Source organism: Podarcis vaucheri (assembly GCF_965113315.1).
Source record: "Podarcis vaucheri genome assembly, chromosome: 8".
Taxonomy (NCBI): Eukaryota; Metazoa; Chordata; class Lepidosauria; order Squamata; family Lacertidae; genus Podarcis; species Podarcis vaucheri.
The window spans coordinates 52,813,424-52,837,891 of NC_138766.1; the positions used below are offsets into that span (position 1 = coordinate 52,813,424).

Genomic DNA, 24,468 nt, shown 5'->3' on the forward strand with positions numbered 1-24,468 from the left:
GTACAGAGGGGAGGATGTAACAGTGCTCATCTCTCCTCTAGGGACCTGTAATTTCCTTGAGCTAGCATTACTACTTTTAACTTGCCACACAGTCTTTGCTGATATTTAATCCTCATTTCATGTATGAACTTGATTGAAGCAAGGGAGGCAGTCACAAGTGGGACACAATGTGCTTTTTTATTAGGGACAAGTCCAATGTTAATGGGGCATCTGTATGCTGGGTGAGGGCATCAATATGGTCCAGGGCCCTGTGATTCTTACCTCTTGGAATGATGCATTGAATAAAATGAGTGTCTAACAGCTGTACATCCTGGTCTATGGACAAACCCCACCTGCCCAAGTGCTTACCCCTGCTTCAGAACCTATACACTATGAAGAAATGCTGCCCAGCCACACCCCCTGAAGTTCTGAATGAAGCCACCTCATAGACTTTGCCCTAAAGCTTGTCTCCACACTCAGGACCATTTTAACACCCTAAGGTTCCATTAGTCTGTGTTTGCCTAGTGTCAGTGGCAGATTGGGGGCTCTCAAATTTCAGTACACTGCTAAAATTTGGCACCCCACCTCTCACACTCTGTTCTACAGCACTGTTGTGGCTCCCCATGCAGCACAGCACCCAGTGTGGCCAAACCGGTTGCACTACCCTAAAACTGCCTCTGCTAGTGTGGCCATGTGGTTTACTTTATAGATGACAGTTCTCTGCCTGAAGGAGTCGTCCGTTTGAAGGGGTGTCTGGTCCAACTCTAGTTTAAAGATAAAGAACTATAAGCAGAGCAGGGGCCTTGAAGTTGTCCATCAACAGTTAACACCTGGACAGCAGGCTGAGCAGGCACATAGGTCATAGTCTTCCCTACAATGGTGAAATACAATGTAATTCTATTTAAACCATGAAAATATATGCAAACATTACACAAATCTGTGTCCTCTTTTGCCATCTTTTTTGGCTATGTATAAGCTGGCACTCTATCAATGAAGCATCAAGATTTCAAACCCAGGACCCTTATCTCCCAACAGATCCTATTATTCTCCCAGTGGACAGGATCTGGGGTATAAAATGCCAGAATTGAAGGCTCTAAGGAACTACATCCAGAAGTACCTTTAAAAGAAAGTTTTTCAGGTGAATCTACTTCCCTAGCTTGGCCCCTCGATTACTCATAGGGGGATTTGTTCTTTTTGGCTAAGCATATTGAAAACATCTCCCTGTTGGCTGATGTGATTATGACATCAATGGTCTGTTCTTCCAGATACTGTTTATCACTCTACAGCTATTGAACTGGATTTTCACACTCCTGCCTTCATTGATTGCTGTCACCTGGCAGGCCCCCAAGTCCTTGTCATCAGCATGAGAAAGCTGCAATGCTTATGTGGAGGGAAGATGGGAAAATACTTTCTTAGGGACCCTGATGGAGGCTGAGTTTGTTTTCTGTTTTTTAGCCTTTCCTCCTTTTGCTGTGGTCCTAAGCCAGAGCTGGCCTTCTGCACCTGCTTCTTGCATTGGATGAAAAGCTCCAGCTGTACCCATGGAAGCATTCCTTTCTATGTAAATTGATTTAGAGGACCCAATCCAGATTGGGATTATAGCAGGAGGGCAAAGGATTAAAGCTGCCAGCTCTTCCAGAATCCTGGGATGGCTTCCCCCAAACTCTCACACCTGCAATTTACCTTTGGGGGGGGGACCTAATTCATGCAATTATTGGTTCTTTCAATATTGGAATGCCTAGTTTGACTTTCAGCTGGATTTTTGCTGTCTCTCTCCTTTTGCTGGGATACTAACTGGGACGTAACTTAGGGGACACAGCTTGCATGTGCTTAAGGAGCTGCACTAGCTTCCAAACAATTTCTACGAACAATCATAGTCCTTATACTTATCTTTAAAGTTCTATGTGGCTTAGGACCTGGTTACCTGAAGGACAGGGCAGCCCACCCATGAAGCAACGTGGGGAAACTGCTTCAGGTGGCAAGATCCACAGGGGCAGCAGATCCAGCCTCCAAGGAATGCATTGCTTGCTGCTGCTGCAAGTGGCAGCAATGACTGCAGTGTGTTCCTTGGAACTGGATCTGCCGCCTCATCAGAGCCCCCAGTTCCACTTCTACAGTGGCCTCTCAGTGAATAGAAGGTGCTGCTAGTCTCCTCCCACATACAGGGAGGAAATAGTAGGGACTGCCCTCTGTGGTCTCAGCTGACTGGCATTGTCTTCATGTTCTGCTTTCAGGAGGGATCAGCTACTCTCAGGAGCTCTGTCTGGGTGCTCCAGAGTAAAACCAATCCCAGTGGGGCTTGCATTTGGTGCCAAATTTAAAATGTTCCAAATACAAGCCCTGTTTGCCAAGGGACAATCAGAAGTACGTTTCATGCTTCCAGCTGTTCCTTGGCAAACAGGGCTTGTATTTAGAACATTTTAAATCATTTAGGATTTCAGGTGTGGGGTGTGTGTGGGCTTGTGGAAAACAGTTCCATGGGTCAACCTGGGACCCACAAGTCAGAAGTCATCGTCATCCCCCTGTTTTAACACATACCTATCTGTGGGCCTTTTTGGGAGGGGGTTACTGACATAGAAAAGAATCATAGAACTGTAGAGGTGGAAGGGACCCCCTGCATTGGAAGTATCTTTTGTCCAATGCGGGTTACGAACCCACAATCCTGTGATAAAGAATCTCATGCTTTAATACTCTTATTTTAACACTATAAATCAACTTGGAAACTCTTTTGAGGGCTGAAATGCGTTATAAAGTTGATTTTTTTATATAAACAAACAAACAAATATGGTTGGAATCTCAATAGGTATAGGTTAACAAGCAGACCAGTGATATCAGAATAGTCATAGTAATGTCAGTCTCACCTGTTTCCAGCCAAACTTTAAAAGCACATATTGTTGAAACTTCTAAGAACTATGGGAACAAATCTTGTTCCTCTATCTATTAGGTATGTAATTGATCAAATTATGGGATGGACACTGAAATCTGAGAGATAGGAACAATCTCTATCAGAACCATTGCTGGTGGGAAGCCTTATCCTTTAGTGCAATTATAACTGAAGCGATTAGGCTTATACAAATAGCACTTTAGAGTGAAAGTATTAAATCGGTGGTAATGAGAATAGCAGTAAAAGTAGTATGAAACTGAGATTCTGACATACCAGATGGGATTAATAATAAAGGCTTAGGGTGCAATCCTATACCCACTTAACCTGAGAGTGAGCCCCACTAAACTCAATGGAACTTACTTTTGTATAGGCATGTATAGAATAGTTGCCATACTAAGATGACTAATAATTATTGAAGTAGATGCTGCAATGGTACTTCGGGCCATCTTTTTCTGGTATACGCTTCTATAGTTCAGCTCTTCTGTCAGAGCACGATAGATTCTGAATGAAGAGAGATTTGGCACTTGCCTTCATAATAACCTTGCACTTTACAGCTACTCCCAGTAAAAATAAATAAATTGGCAGTTTTGTGGATAGTGTCCGAGGTTGTGCTCAGACTATAAACTGAATTTGAGTCATGCTATGCTAAGATTGAGTCTTAGAGCTGTTTTCAGCAGATGATCTAATAAGGAATAGTAGTTTGTGCAGGTGCAAAATGCTATTTCCTTACCATTGATTAACCACAACTGCCCCCACTCATCTTAGTTTGGTGCGGGCTTCCAGATCACAGGGTTCAAATTAAGAGCAAACTAGCCCTAGCACTTTTTATGTCACAAATTAAACACTTCCAGTGCAACAAAAGTGACCCAAACTCTTTTTTTATTAGTTCTATTTAACTTTGACTGAGAAGGTATTCCACTTTGTTCAGTATTCTCTGTGTTTGTCTATGTATCAGCAGTACCAACATATACAGTAGATCTGCATTTTTTTTATGTCTGTACATCTACATAAGAAAAATTAACACACTAAATGAAAAAACTTTGGTGTGGATAGTATCAAGTCTCTTCTGTGTTTACAGAATCGTAGTGTTATAAGGGACCGCAAAGACCATCTGGTCCAATCCATTGCTGATGCAAGAACTTTACTACTAATTAGTAGCCCATCCAGCCTCTGCTTAGGAACCTCCTATGAAAAAGAAGAGTCCACCACTTTTCAGGGCAACCTGTTCCATTATCAAATAGCTCAAAATAAGGATGCTCTTCCCAACATTTAGTTGAAATTCTGTTTCTCGTAATTTGAAGGCATTAGTTTGGGTCTGTGAAGAAATCCTGTTTATTTGAATTAAGTTTTAATAAGTATCATGTAATGTGTTATTACATTTTGTATTGTGACATACATTGGTAATGTATTGGATGTGTGTGTCTGGTCTGGAGAAAGTCAGTTTAACAGTAGCTTGGGGCCTTAACCGACAGCTGTGAGGAAGGGTTGCTGTTGGAATTCTCAGTGTGCAAAAGAATGAGAGTAGTAGTACCAAGTCATGTTTGTTTGTATCACATTAGTAAGATACTGTGGACTCCAATGAAAAAGTGGGCGTGTTTTCTCTCTGTGTTTGTGTTCCAGTGTCTTTCTGGGTCAATGCATATGAGAGCATATTGAGGGGATTTCCCCTGATGTATTTTATATCTCTACATCAATAGATATGTGTATGCCCATCACAGTCTGTACCAGCATCATTTTCTGTTAGTATAAGAGCCATTTCCCATATTGCACTTTGCTGAATTAGACCACAGACCCCCAACCCTAACCTCTTCCCACATTATCCACATGCTCCTAACCCCAAGGTTCACAAATTGAGCATGAGCACCTGAAGGAAGCAAATGCATGGAGAACAATTGTGGGGAACCTGAAACCTTTTAAATGCTGTCAAACTCCTATGCCCAGTGGCTCCAGCAAACATGACCAATGATCAGGATTGATGAGTTGTAGTCCAACATCTGGAGGCTTGCCGGTTCTTCACTCCTGACATAGAGCTTCTACACATGTAGAAGCATGTAAGCTTCTACACAATCTGGAACTCTAATGCCACATGGTTCCAGAGTGCATGGAAGCCAAGCAACCAGAATTCTACATGTGTCAGATTCCCTGCTCAGATATTCTCCATATGTCAATGTTGGGGGTTGGGTTGCACATCATTAAGGGTGGAGGAACCAGCAGTGTGTAGATCGCTGTTTATGAGGATAACATGTGAAACAGTTTCCTCCAGCATTCGGTTTCCAACAGCAACCTGCCAGATGCCTAGAAGCTCACAAGAGGTACATGAAGATGACATGCAATTCCTGCTGTTTGCTCCCAACATCTGGTACTCTGGTACATCATTGCCTCTGAGCACCAAATGTCCATGTCCACACCTGCCTTTCCATGCAGGACTCCACAAGCAGGTTATCCCATGAGGTGATTGTATTGGTGTTTGTGTTTTGCTGGGCATACAGATGTGTGTGAATCACACACACGTACAACCAGCACATGGGACAAGGAACACGTGGGATGGCTCAGTTGGTAGGGCATGAGGCAGTTGATCTCAGGGTCGTGGGTTCGAGTTCCACGTTGGACAAAAGATTCCTGCAGTGCAGGGGGTTGGACTAGATTACGCTCGTGCTCCCTTCCAACCCTACAGTTCTATGATTCATGGTCCCACCTCCCCCCCCCAACCGCAACGATTGTTAGAGCGTTCCGTGCTGCCAAAGCATGCATTGTGACGCAGCGCTGATTCTGTCGGCTTGTGCTCTGTTTGTGCCACAATCCTTGGTTGAGTCAATCTAGTTGCAAAGCCATTCTCTGGTTTGGGATGTGTCAGCATCACCAGTTCTCGGGGCGGGGAGCACGAGAGAGAGCGGAAAATGGAGGAGGGGGTGACCGCGTGCCGGCCGGCCTGTTCTGTTGGGTGTTTGGGGTCGGCACGTGGGCGTGTTTCCTGTCAGCCAGCGCCTGTGGCGGCTGGGCTCCGGCTCGCTCGCTGCCCGTCCAGGTGCCGCTCAGCTGGCTCCTGCTGCAGCTCGCCGACCCAGTCGCCATGGGAACTCGGCGGGCGGAGGGGGAGGGGGCGCGCTCTGCCTTCTGCTGCCGGGCCTGCCCCAGCGCCGCGCGCGCTTCGGCTCTCCTCCCCCTCCCCCCCTCTCGCCTCCGCCAATCCGGAGAGGAGCCTCGGAGCCCAGCTATGTGTGTCCTGGAGGTATTTCAGGGTTACTATAGGAACGGGAAGGGAGAGGGAGAGAACGAAGGAGAGGGGGAGAAAGCTGCCCCCCCCCCGCCAGCGCGTGTACACACACACACACACCCCGCCCCTAACCCCCCACCCCCACCCCGATCCTTCCCATCCCGCCCCTTCTCCCAATGCCCCGAGTCAGGTGCCAGGCCATGGCTGCGAAGTCAGGGGGAGGGGGGGGAGCAGGCAGCCGGGCCAGCGCCTGTCCTCCGCCATCCTCCTCGCGCCGTCCCAGCCCCAGAGCCTCGCTGCTGCCGCCTTCGCCTGCCCTGCACGCGGCTGGGGACTCCTCCTCGCAGACCCGCTGCCGCGCCACACGCACGCGCGGCGGGATAGGAGGAGGCGGCGGGAGGGGGTGAGGAGCGTCTGTTCTCGGCCCTTCCTCCCTCCCTCTCCGCCCAGGGTGCTTCTGTTCATCGCGCCGGGAAAGATGCTACAGTTGGGCGAGAGGAGCCTGGCAACGCCACGGACCCTGCGGATGCCAGAGCTGCAGCCTGGCTTTGAGGAGGAAGGGAGCGTCGGGCAGGAAGAAGGGGCAGTCGCATCGAATGAAGGGCATCGAGGTGTGCGAAGGGGACAAAGGCACACAGTGGTGTCACCCGGTGGCATGGGCAGCTTCCACCCCCCCCCACCCCCGCCCTGCGGTATGCCAACTCCCTACAGCCCGATCCTGTGCAGAGTGTCTTTCTTTCTCCTGTAGTAACTCCGTCCAACGGGACTTACTCCCGAGTCAGTGTGCGGCACGGGATCGCAAGCCGGCCCTAATTCCTCGTGGCCAGGTTTGTGTCAATTTGTGCCCCCAAGCGCCACTAAGGCTGCTTTCGTTCTCGTTCACTCCGCTGCACACTTCATATAGGAGAGTATTCCACATCTTATTTTTGCCATCGTTCTTTCTTTTGTTTTGCCAAGGCCCCTGGGAGGCTTGCAGTGGGTCAGGCTGGCCTAGGGAAACTACTAGAGCAGCCAAGCACAGCATATGGCCCCCTTCTAAGCTGCCAGCAATAAGCCCTTTGATTCATCCTGTTGTGCATCTCCCCCAAGGTGTATGATAAGCTCAGAGGGTGTGAGACATTTTCCTACATTTTTATTTTAATGTTTTAGGCAAAACAGGTGAGATGTGGGAGACAGGTATTTTTTTGCAAGAGAAATCATAGAGAAATTGGAGTTCCAACAAATTATCTGAACTATAGTATTGAAAGCCCTTTGGGGGTTTTTCGTATTTGTTGTTGTTGTTACAGTATATGGCTTATTGACTGAGGGTGGAGAGAGAATTGTCTGCCACTTGCTAAACCAATAGTAGGCAGGCAGGCAGGCAGATTTATCAAAAAAAAAAACAAAAAACCTGAAGTTAAATGTGAAGTGTGTGTGAGTTTGCACACACATGCACATACCACATATTTTAGCCAGCACAGAGGTTTTGTAGTGTTTTTGACTATAAAATTCAGTTCTTATATAAGACTAGCACCACAGTATAAAAGGCTGCAGTAAACATATTAGACAAACATAAAAGTCTGGTTTCCAAAGCAGCACTAAAGTCCAAGTATCTATTACTTTATTTCCTCCACCCTTAATTTGCAGAATTTTGGATGGCCTTCAGAATTTTTATTTGAATCTTGTTTCTGTTAGAATGTATGCAGATTGTGTATTTATTGAAGGGGGAAAGCACAGTGTCAAGTGCTAATTAAAATCGGGGTTATAGAACTTTTGTTACTGAGCTAAATGTGCCCCTCTTTCCATTTCCGCTTGGCCTGTGGCAACTCCTTCACAGCCTTAATTAATATGCCCCCGCTCGGTTTTTGATCTGGTCCCACTCCCATTTCTGTGGGAATATAACTGGAAGACCTGGGCAAGATACAAGACAAGAAGTCTTTAGTTTCTAGGGGAGAAATAACAAAAAAATGGGAAATCTGTTCTTTCCTTCAGTCTCTGCAGCGAATATATTATTGGAGTTGTTCCACACAGTCCCTAATCAAACTGGTGCAGATGAAGGAGAAGGGAAGGATTACTTATGTGTGCCTGTGTGAACAATTCCAGAAGGATAATTTGAGAAAAGTCATTTGTGTCATTCCTTGTGCTGTTGCCTGGTAGTCCAAAGAGTAGATCTGAGATGTCAGCACTATCATTGCAAGGGGCACAGTCTAAACTGCGGATTGTTGCCCAATATGACACTAATCTCTATGTGTTGGGTGGGAGTGGGCAGATAAGACTTCTCACATGTCCCAGGCATACAATCTGCAGTGCAGGGAGCTGCCATCTTGATGCCACATCCAATACTGTTTTCAACTAACTGCAGTTTGTTGCTTCATCCAGATTCAGACAAACTATGGTTAGTTATAATTAGGGCTTGTCGAAACAAACATACATCAAACAGTGGCTGATGATGAAAACTACCCACACTTCCTGGTTCAGACAAAATGACAAACTGGTTGGTTGAGAACGGAGGTGGCTGCTTCTGATTTCCTTCTCACTGTCCCAGCAGCACCAGCACAGAGCACCAGAGGAGGAGAGGGGATCAAGCCTATGCATATTAACTCTGATTTAATATAGGGGGCAGGGAGCCTGTGGCCCTCCAGATGCTCTTGGACTCCAACTCCAAACATCCCTATTGCCCATGCTGACTGAGGCTCATGGGAGTTGGAGTCCAACAATGTTTGGAGGGCCGCAGGTTCCTGAACCCTAGATTACCATTACATCCAGACCAGACTATTAATTAATTGATTGATTGATTTTATATTTTGCCCTTCATCTGAAGAACTCAGGGCAGTTCAGAAGATTAAAAAAAAATACAGGATAGAAGCACAAAATAAATAAAGAATAACCCCGCCTCCCACAAACACATTTAAAAGGCATTAGAATATTAGTCAGCCAAAGGCCTGGTTGAAGAGAAACATTTCTGTGTGGTTTCTAAAGCCCCCCTTGGGGGAGCATTTCACAAACAGGGGGCCACTGCAGAAAAGGCCTGTTCTTGTGTGGCCACCCTCCAGACCTGTCATGGAGGAAGAAAGGCCTCATATGATGATCACGAAGTCCAGCTTGGTTTATATGGTGAGAGACAGTTCTTGAGGTATTGTGGTCCTGAGCACTATGCTAGCTTTGCCTGAACCCTAAGTTTGATGAACAAGCATTTGATCTTGCCTCCATCCATGTGAATGCCTACACTGGTGGGTTATGTTTGGGATTAAATATTTTGCTTCATTCAAGATTCTGCTTTGGGATCAGTATGTCTATGATTTGACCAGAATGGTTATTTCTTTATTCAGTATGTGGTGTTTCGAATTTCAGTGGCGCACTGTGTGAGGCCAAAGTTTGGTGCCCTCTCGCCTCTCACCTTCTGTTTAGCTCAATTCACCATGTCATAATTATGATGGCCTGTGGCACCCACTACGCTCAGCACCCTAAATCCGCCTCTGGTATACACAGCATATCTCTTGCTTTGCTTTCATCAGTTGGCAAAGAGGTTTGCAGGTTTTTGAAGCACTATAAAAAACATGAATACCCAGCTTGATCAGAATAAAATAAATTGTCTACATACTATGAACAATCATGGCTCTGTCCTACCACTTTCAGCTCCCTCTCTTCTCATCCTCACTATTCTCTGGCCCCAGCCTTCAATAATAACCCAGAAATAAAACAATTTGATTACTGTTACAGTTTTCTTAAGTCATCTAAAGTTTTGCTAAGAGAAAGATGAAATACTGCTACAGATTGCTGTGGGCGGACTGGACCTTATGGGATCATATGATAAGTGGTGCTTTTATTTTACTGTATTCCAGATTTAGAATTTTTTAAAAAAAATTCCCTCATAGAAAGTTTAGATTGCATCTCGTTAGTTGCAACTTAATATGTCCCCCCAGGCAATGATCTAACAATTAGCATTCAGCTAGCACTATTGAAAGGCTGGTCTTACTGCCTGTTGATTTGTATCCTGGCATTTGCTTTGTATTAAGGAACAACTATTATATACTGCGTGTGCACATGTATGATAATATATGTAACACCCTTTGTCTTAGAGTAGGCTCATTGAAATCATTAGGACTGACTTCTGAGTTGGCATGGTTTGGACTACATTGTCTGAAGCTAAAGGCAGAAGAGATGTGAACCTATAGACATTTGCAGATAAGGCTTTTGTTTGTAACATCTATTGGGTCCATTCACTATTCATTCTCTCACTCACAAACCATTTCACACTATTCACACACTCCATTCATGTCCCACTCTGTCTAATCTATAGCATCCACACATTCGGTTGAGTATCATTGTGTTGGGGCTGTCTTCTCTGCACCCCTTTTCATCAACAGTTCCATCTGCTTCTAAACTTAGTGAGAAGTTGTAATGTTCACAAGCATTTCATATAGCATTTAAATAGCTGAACTAATTTCTAAGAAGATTTTGTTTCAGTATGCTGAAGTTAGAACTCTTAACAGCCAGGAGCTGTGCTGGGTTCAGTGTCTTTGAGCTATGACCCCAGGCTCTTCTTTGGTCATGTATTCGTGATTCACAGTCAACTTCTATGATTTAGATTTAATATGTCTCTCTAAATGTGAAGCAAATTACGCAAAATTTTGTTTTGATGTCCCAAATAGATATTCTGTAATGGCAGACACATTTTATTACTAACTTCCAAACATTAAGCACCTAAATCCACAGTAATAACAATTAAATGCAGTGATAGATAGATGGCGGGAGGCCCATTTGTGTTTATATGGATTTTTTTTCCTTGACTTTTTAAACATCAGTACATTCTCAGTAATCACTGCAATCTAGACGTGAGGATGAAGGACTACTATTTTCCAACCAGTCAAATTCAGTTGAGTTAAAGTGAATCAAGGGTATGCAGTTCTCAGCTCATTCTCTTAACTGCTGTGCTACTGCATGGGTGTATTGAGAATGAAGAAGGACTTTATTCAAATTGTAAAAGCTCTTTCTGAAATTTCAATATTTATTTCTGTCTCCACTAGCTTATAGGGCTTGTCCTGTTATTTGGCAGAGTGAGGGAACAGCCTCAGGTGGGGTGTGCTAGGAGGCAGTGGTGCCCCTCAGCTCTTCCTCCTGAGCTCCCTGGCCATACTCTCCTGTTGGGAGAAGAGAGCTGTGTGTCATGCCTCTTGCCCTCCACCTTTATAATTACCCTGCTGATCTCTCTCAGGGGCACTGCAGTGCTCCATTACTAATATTGAAGTAAGATTTACTGCTATATGTGGCACAGATGCATGTGTGTGCCATTTTGTCCTGTGCCTCAGGTAGCATAATATCTTGGGCCAGCTTTGATAGCTTGCTTTTAATCTTATTTATTTATTTATTTATTTAGTCAGTCAGCTTATCTTGTCACAGGTACCCCAAAGCAACTTACAACCAGACAGTAAACCCCACATAGATAGCTGTACATTAAAACCAAGAGGAAAAAGAAATACCATACATATAAAATAATCCACTCACTTCTAAAAGACCACAGGTTATGGAGGAAAGTTTTTGCCTGGCACCTAAAGATATATGTGGCGCCAGCCTTCACAGCACTGCATTAGCACACAGAGTGGGAGCCCATTGAAAACTTGAATACTTTAGCCATATTCTGGCATTCATCACTCCAGTGTTGAACAGCATGTGAACAAGGAATAGGTCTGCATCAAGTAGCCCTTTCTGTGGTGTGGCATGCATCTAGGTTGCAGGTTCCTCTCACCATAGACATTTATACCAGAGGTGGGGAACCTCCAGCCTCTGGGCCAAATTGGACCTGATACAGACACCAGTTTGACTATGAGGCCATTTCCTCCAAACCACAGCCATCTCCCTCGTGTCTGACATCATTTGTGATATCAAGTGTGAGGCAGGTAGGCACATCTTCCACAGAAAAACTGGGAACCTTGAAGTGTGTTCTAATTGTTTCTTGGCAAGCAAGCCTTGCTGTCAGCACTGATCAATGGTGACACCAACCGTAGTTGAGATTTGCTATGCTATGGAGTTCCTGGCTGGGAACACAAGTGCCAACTCCCTGGGACCCTGGGTGCCGTAGCACCCACAAAATTCCTCATGAAGGGGCCAGGCACCCACAATTTTTGGTACCAGGGCCATGTATGCTGCATGTCTCCCACACCCTGGGCACCCACAGTCGCGGGGCCAAGGTGGCACTTCTGCTGTAGTGCAGCCAGTCTCTGTGCAAAATGGCCTTGCAGCAAGTATGGATTTTATTCATGAGCCACCTTGACTTTGTTTTCAAACCCTGTAAAGCCAATGCTAGTCAGCATGGGCAATACTGGCTAGATGTTCTTTTGTTCTACCTTGGTATAAGGCAGCTTCCTACATTCCTAACAGTGGGAAGGGAAATTGGCACTCTGCAGCAAGCTGGTGAAGCAGTGGTGGAGGCAGATGGAATCCTTTCCCGGGTAGTGTTGCTGCTCCAGTTGAGCCCAGCAAACACCAGTTGTAGAAAAGGAGCCCTTCAACAGTGCTCAAGGGCTGTAGTGTGGAATCGACCCTTAAAAGAGAGCTACAAAAGTCATTCAAAATCCCAGGAACCAGCATAATATTTTGGAAACAGCCTCAAGTTTTAAGAAAGAGTCCTGCAAAAACCAAGTAAGTATTACAACATTCTTGTACTATCATCAATTTTCTAGGTACCCAAGCACCTGGATTTCCTTCCTACCTCACCTCCACCTACAGGAAAAGTGGCTACATTGCTACCTTCTAACTTGATGGCTGGTCAAAAACTGAGTGTGGCCACCTCACAGTTGGCATGCCATACATTACCCCCCCCCCACACACACACATTTTGCATATACATCACATAAACAGCAGAGCAAGCGCGCATAGAATCATAGAACTGTAGACTTGGAAGGGACCACAAAGTTCATCTAGTCTAACCCCCTGCAATGCAGGAATCTCTTGCCCAACAAGGGGTTCAAACCCACGACCCTGAGATTAAGAGTCTCATGCTCTACCAACTGAGCTATCCCAGCAGGATAATCACATTCATATTGCGTACATACTAGGGAACACACATGTACATACAGAGAGGGGCACATTATATACAATGGATGAATCTGGTGAGCAGGGAGGGAGAGATCTGTATCCCAAACTCTCTCTCAAGCCCTTCAGAAAGTGCTTGCTGAATGCTGCAGAGGTGCTCCACAATGAGGAAGCAGCAGAGAATCAGATGGTGAGGGTCAGGGGTGGGGGCCTGTCATTGCTACCACCACCAAATTGTGAAGCGGGGAGTGAGAAAAGCCTTTGGGGGCTGGATATGTCCTGGGGGCCATAGGTTAGTCATTCGTGGCCTAGAGTATCACTAAACTTCTGTAAACACTCTTCGATGGTGATCTAGAACAAGTGATTTGTGGATAATAGTTTGTGGGTGTTCTGTATAATACACTAAATATTGGCTTTCTTTGGTGGCAGTGTGTAGAAAAACACGGGTGGAGAGACAATAAATATTTGGGTCAGTAAGTCAATGAACAGAATTAACAGGTGATCACAGAGAACAGGACCCATAAGAACTCAGTTTGCACAGTTGATTAATTTGGGACCATAATATAAACACAAAAGCACAACTTTTTGCACTGACAGAACACTAGTTCACAGTTTGTGTAGAAGAGATAAAATTCCACACTCACTTCCTCTGCCTTGAGCAATAGGAATACTGGTTTTGATAAAGTTCCTTCCATTTGGAAGAGTAACCACTGTAGATGTGTGGTGTTCTTGCACAAATCTGCTAATTTTAACAAGTTTTACAAGTAACTAGGTATGGGGAAAAGAATACAAGGAGAAGGAAAAAAGATAAACCAAAGCACAGAGATGAATAATTTCACTTGCTTGTTCTGGTGATGATGTCATCAGCGGTACAGGACCCCTGTCTCTTGGCTGTTTTCCTTCTGCTTAACTTTTTCACTGATCACCAACTTGTTACTCACTCGCTCAAGCCATATTTTCTGCTTAGGCCTGTGCCCCTGTGGTGAATGATCCTAGGAATGCCACTGCCTTATTTTTCGGTGAGAAAGTGAAAGGGAATCCTGGAATAGTAAGGACTGTCTCTGTCTACAAGGGAGATAACAGAAACTGGTGGTTTATGGTGCTTTTGGTGTGGAGCACGTCCCTACACACAGCTGAGCTGAAGTGAAAGGAAGCTCTCTTCCAAAGTGATTACAATTGCATGGGCCATAATGTTGGTGGCATGCCTGCTAGCCTTATCCCTGTAGCATTAGTGGCCTGGTCGCATTGCTTGTCCACACACTAAAGCTGAAAGTCTGAAGTAGGGAGCCTAATGTGCATGTGTAACCTCCCCATGTGACTTAGAATCCCATGCAATCAAGGTTCTAAATAATTCAGGGAATCTACATGCATATAGCTGATGACTTTAGTCCCAACACATGGACAGTAGCAGGGTCAGGCCATTGAGGATGTGCTGAGGGGGGCAAGCCAAGTGAGTGCGATCCTGTTTCCCCCTTGACTGTAATCATGTGAGGGCTTGAACATCTGAAGAGGGTTTCACAGGGTGTGCATTCAGATATCTATCATCTTCCTTGCCTCCCTCCATGGCAACAGCAATTCTTCTCTCATGTGAATGGAGGCAGAAGGAATGAGCTGAGCCACAAGGATCAGCTCTGCCTCCTGCAAGGGAAGTATAGCTCTACCTTTTCCACCCCTCAGTTCCCAACATTTCATCACACTTCTAACCAAAGACAGGAGCAGCTTGATTCTCAAAGTCTAGGATTACTGGAATCCCTGGAGGCAGGGGTTTGTGATTGATGGGAAATTCCAAATGGGCACTGAGAGCAGATTAACTGAGAGAACCACCAGCAGTATAGCTACAGCCCTGCCTCTATTACTTCCCCTCCCTTTGCTGGTCACCTACACTGGAGACCCAGAGCCATTGAGTGTCTGAAGTGTAGTCACACTGTTATACAGAAGACCAGAAGCTTTGTTTTGATGGTGATTTGCACTAGTAAAGTGCTTCTTATTAAGAACATAAGAAGAGTCTGGCTGCTGGACCAGGCTGAAGGCCCATCTAGTCCATCCTATTCTCACAGTGGCCAACTAGATGTTTATGGGAAGCCTGGATCCAAGTGCAGCTAGTATTCAGTGACATACGAGGTGGTACTCAACTAAGTTTTGTTCAGAGTAAAGGTAAAGGTAAAGAAACCCCTGACCATTAGGTCCAGTTGTGACTGACTCTGGGGTTGCGGTGCTCATCTCGCTTTATTGGCCGAGGGAGCCGGCGTACAGCTTCCAGGTCATGTGGCCAGCATGACTAAGTTACTTCTGGAGAACCAGAGCAGCGCTCGGAAACAACGTTTACCTTCCCGCCAGAGCGGTACCTATTTATCTACTTGCACTTGACATGCTTTCGAACTGCTAGGTGGGCAGGAGCAGGGACTGAGCAATGGGAGCTCACCCCGTCGCGGGGATTCAAACCGCCGACCTACTGATCGGCAAGCCCTAGGCTCCCATTTAAATCAAGAGGGCTAATTTAGTCATGTTCATTAATTTCAATGGGCCTGCTTTGAGTAAAACTTAGCTGAATAAATACCACCCCCAATGTGTGGGTGTGGGTGGGTGTAAATAAATACACATGTAAATAAAAACACATGTAAAAATGCATGTAGATAAAAACAAAAAAACATATGCACACGCATGCACACTTCTGTTCTGCATGCCAGTCATTTAATTGCTAAATGCAACATAAACATTCTTCATGAGGTAAATGTATTGTGTTTTCTGTCCAGAACCCCCTTAAGCTCTAAGTTCAGTGGCAAATATTGACTGTATTTCCACATCCTCATATTGGTTTGTACTTTGACCATTCCTACCCACTTTCACTTTCAATGAAAGTGAAATCCCTTTGAAGAGGGATTTAGTATATACATGTATTTACAAAAGTCTATCCTTGTTTTCTAACATTCTTTGGAAAGCTACATCCTAAAATATTGCAATTACCATAGTTTTTTAAGTACTGCCATAGATAGTTTTGTGGCTATAATTTAGCCATGTAATGAAGGATTTTTCTTATTTGTGAAAATCTGCATTAAAAATTACTAGTTAATAAGCCATGTCAATCTTTAGAAGAGTTTTACATAACTGAACAAGTTTGACATAAAGATGAGGTATAAAGCATAGCCAAAGTGAAAATATTATTCCATGGAATTTTAAGATAAAAGTATAACTTTTATATAGAGAGGGTGCAGAACACAGAGTAGCTATATACTAATGCTTTAACTTTTTTAGTTAACAAGTGGCACATAGACACATTTTACTCCTATCATGAGGATTGATTATTCTAACACACATTAGAGACTAAGAACTCAGAAACAGAGAGTGGTAATTATTAGGAAGTTGCCTTGTACACTGATAGCAGCTTTCTAGAGATTCAGACTGGAGTCTTTCCCATCCCTGACAGGATATGCCAGAAATTGACCTGGAACTCTGCCTCTATTCTACTACTGATCTATTGTTGAAAAATAATAGGAACCCCAAGATGCATATTTACAAACCTTCAATAACATTCCCACTATTGTATTGTTGTGCTGACACTTGTGGCATGTTAAAGTCCTGTATGTTAATAGTTTTCTTTATAAGTATTTCACAAACTTCTTTGCTCTTTACAGTTATCACTGCAAGTTAAAGGGGAGAGTTTATAATAAAGATACATATTTTTATAAGGAGCATGGCTAGCAGTCCAATTCTATGCATTTGTGCAGATGGTGTGTCTGCAATAGCATCATAATATCACCACAACTCTTGTGTAGTTGTACTGGCATAATTTTTGACACCCCACATCTTAAGCAGTTACAAACTGGACTACTGAATCATATGCAACTTAATTTCCTTTTAAAGTGCAATTTAAACTCCAACAACTTTTATGCTAGGGTAACCAAAATATTGGTCTGCGGAATCCATTAATTAGACCTTCACCAGCACACACTTCTGAACTAGTGGCATAACATCCACATAGTTACTTACACAAAAGATAGCAGGATACAAATATTTCTCTCAAATAGGGATCAAGAGGACTGTCTGCTTTCATATAGTATTTCACCTGGCCCTCATTGCTTATCCTGAACTGCTGATTTGTGGCCCCACCCCTAACTAATTCACAAATGTTTGAACTCTAGCAGGCATGGCCAAACTCGGCCCTCCAGCTGTTTTGGGACTACAATCCCCATCATCCCTGACCACTGGTCCTGTTAGCTAAGGGTGATGGGAGTTGTAGTCCCAAAACAGCTGGAGGGCCAAGTTTGGCCATGCCTGCTCTAGACCATAGACCTGAATTCACATCCTTGGCACATCATTCTGTACACATGAGAACATTTGATTTCAAGCCGGATACTATAATTTGTACCATTACCACATAACATCACTGATGTTTTTCATTCTTTCCAATTTTATTTTCAAACATAAATACTAATTTAGTCAGAAATCTCATATAAGCGGTTCATAAAATTATCTGTAGAATTTCACCAGTCACACTAAGGATAGTGTTATGTGTTGCTAAGTGACTGTGAGTATCAAGTATAAAAACTTTAAACTAATTATTGTCAGCCATTTGGCATATTTCTCTGTCTTATGCTTTCAAGTAAAGCCTCTTGATTAGGCATCATTTCACTGTTCTCATAAACTGCAGTTTGGGCTTCATGAAAGAGAGCAGATGACAAAAGAACAACAGTGGGAAGAGTTAGCAGAGGTACAGTATATTATTCATTGAGCTGCACATATAAATACTCCACTGTGTGTTGTCCCACTGTAGACCTAAAATGGCCGTATTGCCGGATGTTGTTGCCTGGTGACCAAGAGTGCATCTCCTACACCACAGAGGGATGTGAAAACAGGGAGACTGATTTGCTCCTTTTGCTCTCCAGAAGACTGAGACACTGAAATAAATTAAATCAGCATTCAACAAGCTAAATATTCCCTTTCTCTGCATGCTGTTTAAACTGAATGAGGCCCTGGGAGCCTGAGGTGTTCACCAACATGCAACAGCAAACTAGATATAATATATGTTCAGGCCTTTGTATTTCATTTGCTGCCCATGCCATTTAATAAACAGATAAGGGCATTGCTACTGTATGCCTGCAAGTTATTCTTGCTTCAGTGAAGTCTGTGTTGCTTGTCTGGTCTGTTCCGGTGCAAACTCCCACCTGCTATCAGTCTCTCTTTCTTTCATTAAAATCAAGTAGTTAATTAGCCCCAGCCTGTCCTCTCCCCTTCTCTCTTTCCCTTTAATGCAGCAGTAATGATGTCTAATTACCAGCAGCAGTGGATTACAGAACCTTCAGGAGCAAATCTCTCTGCCTGACAGCAAAGCTGAGCAACAAACCTTAAAGCTTCAAGGAGAGAATAATTCTGGACAATGAAGGTGGTTTGCATATTAATTTTTCATCAAGCCAATTGCTTTGATGTTAAAAATGTTATTTTGTGCATCTGTTAATTCTGTACTGACCAGAATTATCAATAGTGTTTGATTTTTTAAAATGAAATACTGTACACTACAATGACTTTTCTGGTAGTGGGAAAAGTTTTTTGATTATATAGTATGGAAGTTACTGTCTCTGTGCACTGTAGCAACAGATATATATGTGACAACATTGTCAAGTGTATGCAGCAATCAGACAGAAGAGTTAACAAGGAGTGATAGTATGTGATTAAACTCTTCTATGGCCACTGGATATATTGGGATGAATGAGATGCTACGAAACAGAGTGAAGCTTCTGTCCATGGTGCCAGTGAGTAAACTTGAATGACTTCACATAAATGTTAATAGCAAAGTGACACTGAAAACACTTCCAAAGTCAACCATTGATATGTATCCAGCTCCAGCATGCCCAGTGCTTCAAAAGGAGTAAGATGCTATCCCACATCTTTTCAGGCTGCCTCCAAACCACCTTATTTCTTCCAATGGATGTTATTGAGGCTGGCATAATTTGAAATGAAACCATTCCACTTCACTTCCACTTTGAGCACTGAGTGCACATTAGAAAAAATCTTGTCCTTAAACAATTGATGCATCCTTGTGAATGGGGATATGAAGTTTGAGGTAATCATGATTCAGTAACATCTGTGCATGCTGTTTGAAATTTCTGTTATGGAGCGGATTTAGGAAACTAAATATTTGCATGCACTCAAGATTGAATATTTTACCAATGCAAGGAATGCTGTTAGATTTGAATCATAGAATTGTGGAGTTGGAGGGGACCCTGAGGGTCATCTAGCCCAACCCCCTGCAATGCAGGAATCTTGCCCACAGCTGCCTTGGGTGGGTTCAAACCACCAACCTTCTGGTTAACAGCCAGACACACTGTCCCATTGTGCTACTGATAGTACAGAGTAGTGTGTACTGGGCACAGTCCAGTGCACAGACATGCATGGGCATATACCAACCTGCATTGGATTTGGGCCATTTTATGTAATATAGAAATGTGATGGGCCTTTTTATAGTTTTGTTCCCCCATTACTGCACTGTTGTAGAGGTGATCATTTCCAACATTGTTGCCGCAAACCTACACACACCTGGGAGAAAGTTTCACTGAACTCTTGAGTAAAGGATTGAGTATAGGATTGTTCTGTGCTTTTCTGAGCTTTTCAAGCAGACAAATGCTTAGGTGAAACTATGTTTAGTAGGTGAGTATATCAAGATAAATTATGGGCATCAAATTGTGACAGAAGCATGAGCCAAAAGAGTGGGGATATGCAAAACCCTTTAGAAACAGCACAAATATGGACTTAGTTAATGCAGATGTATGTCATTTATACAATGCAATCCTAAATATGCCTACTCAGAAGTAAACTCTGTTGAATTCAGTGGTACTTACTCCCAGATAAGTGTGCATAGGAATACAGCCATAAAGTCCAAGAATAATGCTTTATCTTTACATGTAAACTATTTTTTCTAAGGCTATCCATGAATTCCATCTTCCTTCAAACATGAGTTTACCTGTAGCTTTTCAAGAAAGATGCTATGAGACATAAAAGATGCTTCCTGCAATGCTATTCCAGTTAATCAGCATTAACTGAATTAATCAGCATAGATACGAAAGTATATTAGTTGAGCTTTTCTTGAAATTTGGTTATACTTTATTTTTATGAGATTAGGTACTTGAACCATAGTAAATAGTCTGGATACAGGTTTATAGTGGATAAAATCCACTTTTGAAATAAATGGATTTATGCAGGAGTGCTCAGTGGAGTGTCCCAAAGGTACAAAACTTTTACAAAGTAATCCCAATAGGTAGCTGAAATCCTGAAACCATAAAATAATAAACACTGTATAAATTATTTCCCATTACTTTAAGACATTTAGTATTATTTCATACTTATTTCATTAACCATGGCCACTGGCATACAAATACTGTATCTTGATTTGCTGCTGGTGATTAAAAAAAGCACATGGAATCCTAGCATTCTACAGCCACATCTTAAATACATTCTACAAAATCTTTCACAGTGTCAAAAAAGAAAAATGAGAGCCAGGACACTTTTTCTTAGTCCAACAACAAAAATGTGTTTCATTAACTCCGAATGCCAAAGGTAAAGTTTTTGCTATTGCACACACTTCCACAAACCAGAGTAAAAGGCAAAGCTTGGAAATCAAGAAAAACTAAAGGAAGGAGAGGAGAATGCAAACCTACTTGTAACCAACAGTTCCCATCTTCTGAACCAGGAAATTCTGTTGCTCCTGCCGCCACCACTACCACCACAACCCAGCATAATAGCACTTCTGCTGTGAGATCTGCAGCTAGCTTTTCAGCCTCCAACCTCTGGAAGGCTCACAATACTTCTGGGCTGGCATCAAGTGAGACTTGAACAAGCGGGGAGGGCGGGGGGGGGAGAGACCAACCAATTCCCCCATTCGGTCATGTGCAAAAGCCTACAGCTCTTTTGTTGATTCCCCCCTGCCCTCTGCTTTCTGCAGTGAGCCGAGCACATCTCCCCGATGCTCAGAGGGATATGGGCTAACAATGAAGGGGAAAAACACAAGCTGCTATCCCGGGGAAAGCCCCAAGCCAAGGGCCGCCCCGCTTTGTGCCAAGAAGGACCCGCGGTGCTTTCTCGCTCGGAACTCGTCTCAGATGGGGAGCGCGGAGGCGTAGGACACGCCGCCCCCCCAGCAGCCCCCACCCCCACGACGCCCCCTCTCAGCCCCGGGAGGCGAAGGGAAGAGGCCGCCCCCAACAACGACAGAAAGGGGATCATGGCAAGGGAAAGGCAGGAGGGCGATCGCGCTCAGGGTGTGCTTGGTGCGTTGGCTGCGCAGGGAAAGAAGGGAAGGGAGGCGCACAAAGCCCAGAGCCTTGCAGAAGGTGCCAGGCAAAGGCAGCGCTGGCTGGAGATTGGGGGGCGGGGGGAGGAGGAGGGGGCGGAGGGAGGCGAGCAGCCGGAGCCCACGGGTGGCCGCGATGGGGCGGCAGCTGCTGCTGCTGCTCGCCACTCTCCCTCCCCGGTGCGGCTCCCAAACAAGGCAGGCAATTTCTCGACTCACCGTGGTCTTGACCGGCACGTAGAGCACTTGCTTCCCTCCGCCGCCGCCACCAGCGCCAGCCCCGCTGACCTCGTCCGGATGGCCGAGCTGGAAGCCTTTGGATTTGACCCAGAATTTGAATTTGGCGTTATCCGTGGAGCTGCTCTCGGAGCCGTTCAGCAGCTGGACAATCCGCTCGTATTTCTTGCGGGTCACCGTCTTGGTTTTGCCCGAGTCCCCGTAAGTCCGGAGGCACCAGTCCTGGAACTGGCGGTACATGTCCCGGTCGCCGCTCTCCATCGTCCCCGGGCGAGACACACACCCCCAAAGCGGACCGGGGCACCTGTTCACCCCGGGCTCATGGAGGAGGAAGATGCAACCAGGAGGAGGAGGTCCCGCGACAATCACACCCTAGAGAGGGCTGAGGGGTGGGGGTGGCTGGGGTGTGTGCGTGTGTGTCTGCTGGGGGGGTCGCCTCCCCCCTTTCTTTGCTGGAGGAGCGATCGGGGTGGATGAGGGGCTGGGCGATCAATTCCAGAGTGGCTCAGCAGTCCTGATCATTTTTCAACTTGATCATCCCAACCGCCACCCCTCCTCCTCACATCCACCAGGCAACCGGGTCTTGCTTCCTCAGTACGTGATCCGTCCCTTTAATCTTGTGGCCGGCAGGACTATCCCAGCGTCTCCAGCAGCGCCTCTCCCCCCACCCCCGAGGGTTGCGCCTTTATGGCCCCGAAGACATGGACCCTAGCTCCGCGAAGAAAAAAGGAAAGGGAGAGCGAAAGGACAGATCATGGAGTCGGATTCTTCTCTCCCGGGCATCCGCTTCAGCCTGGATGGTGCAGGTTGGAGGGAGGGGGGGCAGAGAGAAAAGCCCACCCTCCACCCCAGCCAGCCAACCCTGGGCTGCCTTCCTGTGTCTGTCCGGGAGGACCCTGCTTCTCCCACAAGCAGCCTCTCCACGCAGGATGGAGGAAAACGCTGAAGGGCAAGCGGGTCTCTCTTCTTCTCTTCTCCTTTATTCCATCTTAGGGCTCCATGCTTTGGGTGGGAAGCTGTTGGTGGGATAGAAAGTTCTTTCCTGCCTAACAAATCCAGGGTGCATCACCGAGAGAAATCTTGACAGATCATCCTCGCAGGCTTTATTTAGCTATTTTTTGGGGGGTGGGGAAATCCCACTAAACCGAGTAAAAGAATAATGATGATAATAACCTCGACCCTTCGGAAGGTACAAAAATTAGGCTTGGGACCAAAGGAGGGCGAGCTGAGTTCTGGGAGGATGTTGGCCGGCGGATGGCGGCCGGCGGTGGGGCTGCGCATGTAAAAACGGCTTTTCGCCCATTTAGCGACTCGTCCAGCCGAAGGTATCTGGTGGTCTCCCCCGGCTGCGAGGCGTTCGAGGAAGTTTGGCGTCCGGATGCTTGATGGAGAACCAGCGCCGCCCGTTTCCTCGCCGCCGCCTCCTTCCCTCCCTGCTCGGAGCAGCCTCGATTATTGTCCCTGCCTTGGCCCCCGTTTCCGTTACCCCTTGAAACCCTCGCCGCCTGTGGGCCGCGCCGCCGAGCCCCCTCTCCTCCTCGGGAGCCCCGTTGCCAGCGCCTCGCGACGACGACCCTCCGAGCTGGCGAAGGCAGGCGGCAGCTGCTCCATCCGACACCTATTCGCCGCCCGGGAAAGGGAGTTCCCCTCCTCCGCCTCCGCCTCCTCCGCCTCTCCGCCGCGCGAGCCCAGACACACTCCCACTCTGTCTCTCTGCGCGCGTCTTCTCTCTCATGGCTCCCGGACCCGTCCAGTCCTGGCTCCTCTCTCTCTCTCTCTGGTCACCTCACACGCCAATCCCAGCTCCCTCTCTCAGACCCTCCTATGGCTCGTTGCCGTGGGGGCTGAGGGGAAGGCACCGAGCTGCTCTCCCTCCCCTCTCCACGGCTCTCCCTCCATCCGAAAGGCGCCGTGAGGTAAATGAATGGGCCGCCTGGCACCTTGCGCGCGCGCCGCGCCTCAGCCTTGTCCCAGGCAGGCACTTGCGAAATGGACAGTGCCCGCCTGCCTCTCCCGCCTCCTCCTCCTCCTCCTCTCCCCCCTCCTCCCCCCACCCCGCTCGCTCCCTCAGTCTCTCTCTCCCTCCCTCCTTCCCCCGCCTCCCTCTCTGCCAGCCGCTCTCTCTGCTCAGCGGCTCTACTAGAAGGTCTCGCGGCGCAGGAACCGGGACTGACAGCCGGCAGCGCGAGCCGAGCGCGAGCAAAAGCTCCTCGCCAAAGCCCTTCTCTCCCGCGTCGGCTCCCCGCCTCGCCTCCCCGCTCCTTGGCCGCCCTCCGCTGATTGGCCAGCGGGACAAAAGTTTCTGTGGAGACGGCGGAGCGGCGACGTGACGGACAGAATTGTCCCATTTAGGGATGCCGGGCTCGCGCATGCTGCGGGCGGGCGGCGGCAGGTTGGAGAGCGCCGCGCAGGCGGGCGGGGCTGGCCCGAGCGGCGGGCGGCAAGGTGGCGCAGGGGAGCCGGCGGAAGGCGGAGGAGGAGGCCGCTCCACCACCCTCCCCGCCACAGCCAGGTGGGGGGAAGGGGGAGGGGCGTGCGAGGGGAGCGTTTCCATGGAGATTTCTCCTGGTCTAGCCTAGCTTAGCCTCCCTCTTTCTCTCTCTCTCTCTCCCCTAAGTCCCCCCCTTCCACCTCCCTCCCATCAGATCAGCTGACACGTCATTAGCTTAGGACCTAATTATTGCTTATTGGAGCAACAAATGAGCGAGAGGACCAGCTGCAGGAGACTGGCAGGGTGTGTGTGTGTGTGTGTGTGTGTGTGTGTGTGTAGGAGGCAGCTCCCCCCACTCGGAGTCCGGTGAGCCAAGAGTCCCGAGTGGATTCTTGTTAACTTGCAGGGCTCCTCCCGCAGCCGCAGCCGCC

General features: G+C 46.4%; 1 protein-coding gene and 1 long non-coding RNA gene across 6 annotated transcripts in view; one reads left to right on the top strand and one right to left on the bottom strand.

The window, feature by feature from the left end:
- Positions 1–23,951, bottom strand: part of NOL4 (nucleolar protein 4) — a 110,151-nt gene extending 86,200 nt beyond the window's left edge. Inside the window, exon 1 of one of the 3 annotated variants that reach the window (XM_082234819.1) lies at positions 21,589–23,951. In XM_082234819.1, the coding sequence (XP_082090945.1) occupies positions 21,589–21,867 (279 nt within the window). In that variant the 5' untranslated portion in view covers positions 21,868–23,951. Of the gene's footprint in view, positions 1–20,737; positions 20,851–21,588 lie in introns of those variants that run through there. The other 2 variants (XM_082234818.1, XM_082234821.1) reach the window with 2 other exon arrangements.
- Positions 5,628–18,476, top strand: LOC309539226. 3 transcript variants are annotated; one of them, XR_014222779.1, is made up of 4 exons: positions 5,628–6,092; positions 6,826–6,918; positions 14,056–14,107; positions 17,860–18,192. It is a non-coding gene; the product is annotated as an uncharacterized lncRNA (long non-coding RNA). The 3 variants fall into 3 exon arrangements; XR_014222778.1 differs by lacking the exons at positions 14,056–14,107; positions 17,860–18,192 and adding an exon at positions 18,344–18,476 and having other exon boundaries at positions 6,826–6,904; XR_014222780.1 differs by lacking the exon at positions 14,056–14,107 and having other exon boundaries at positions 6,826–6,904.
- Positions 23,952–24,468: the final 517 nt, after the last annotated feature.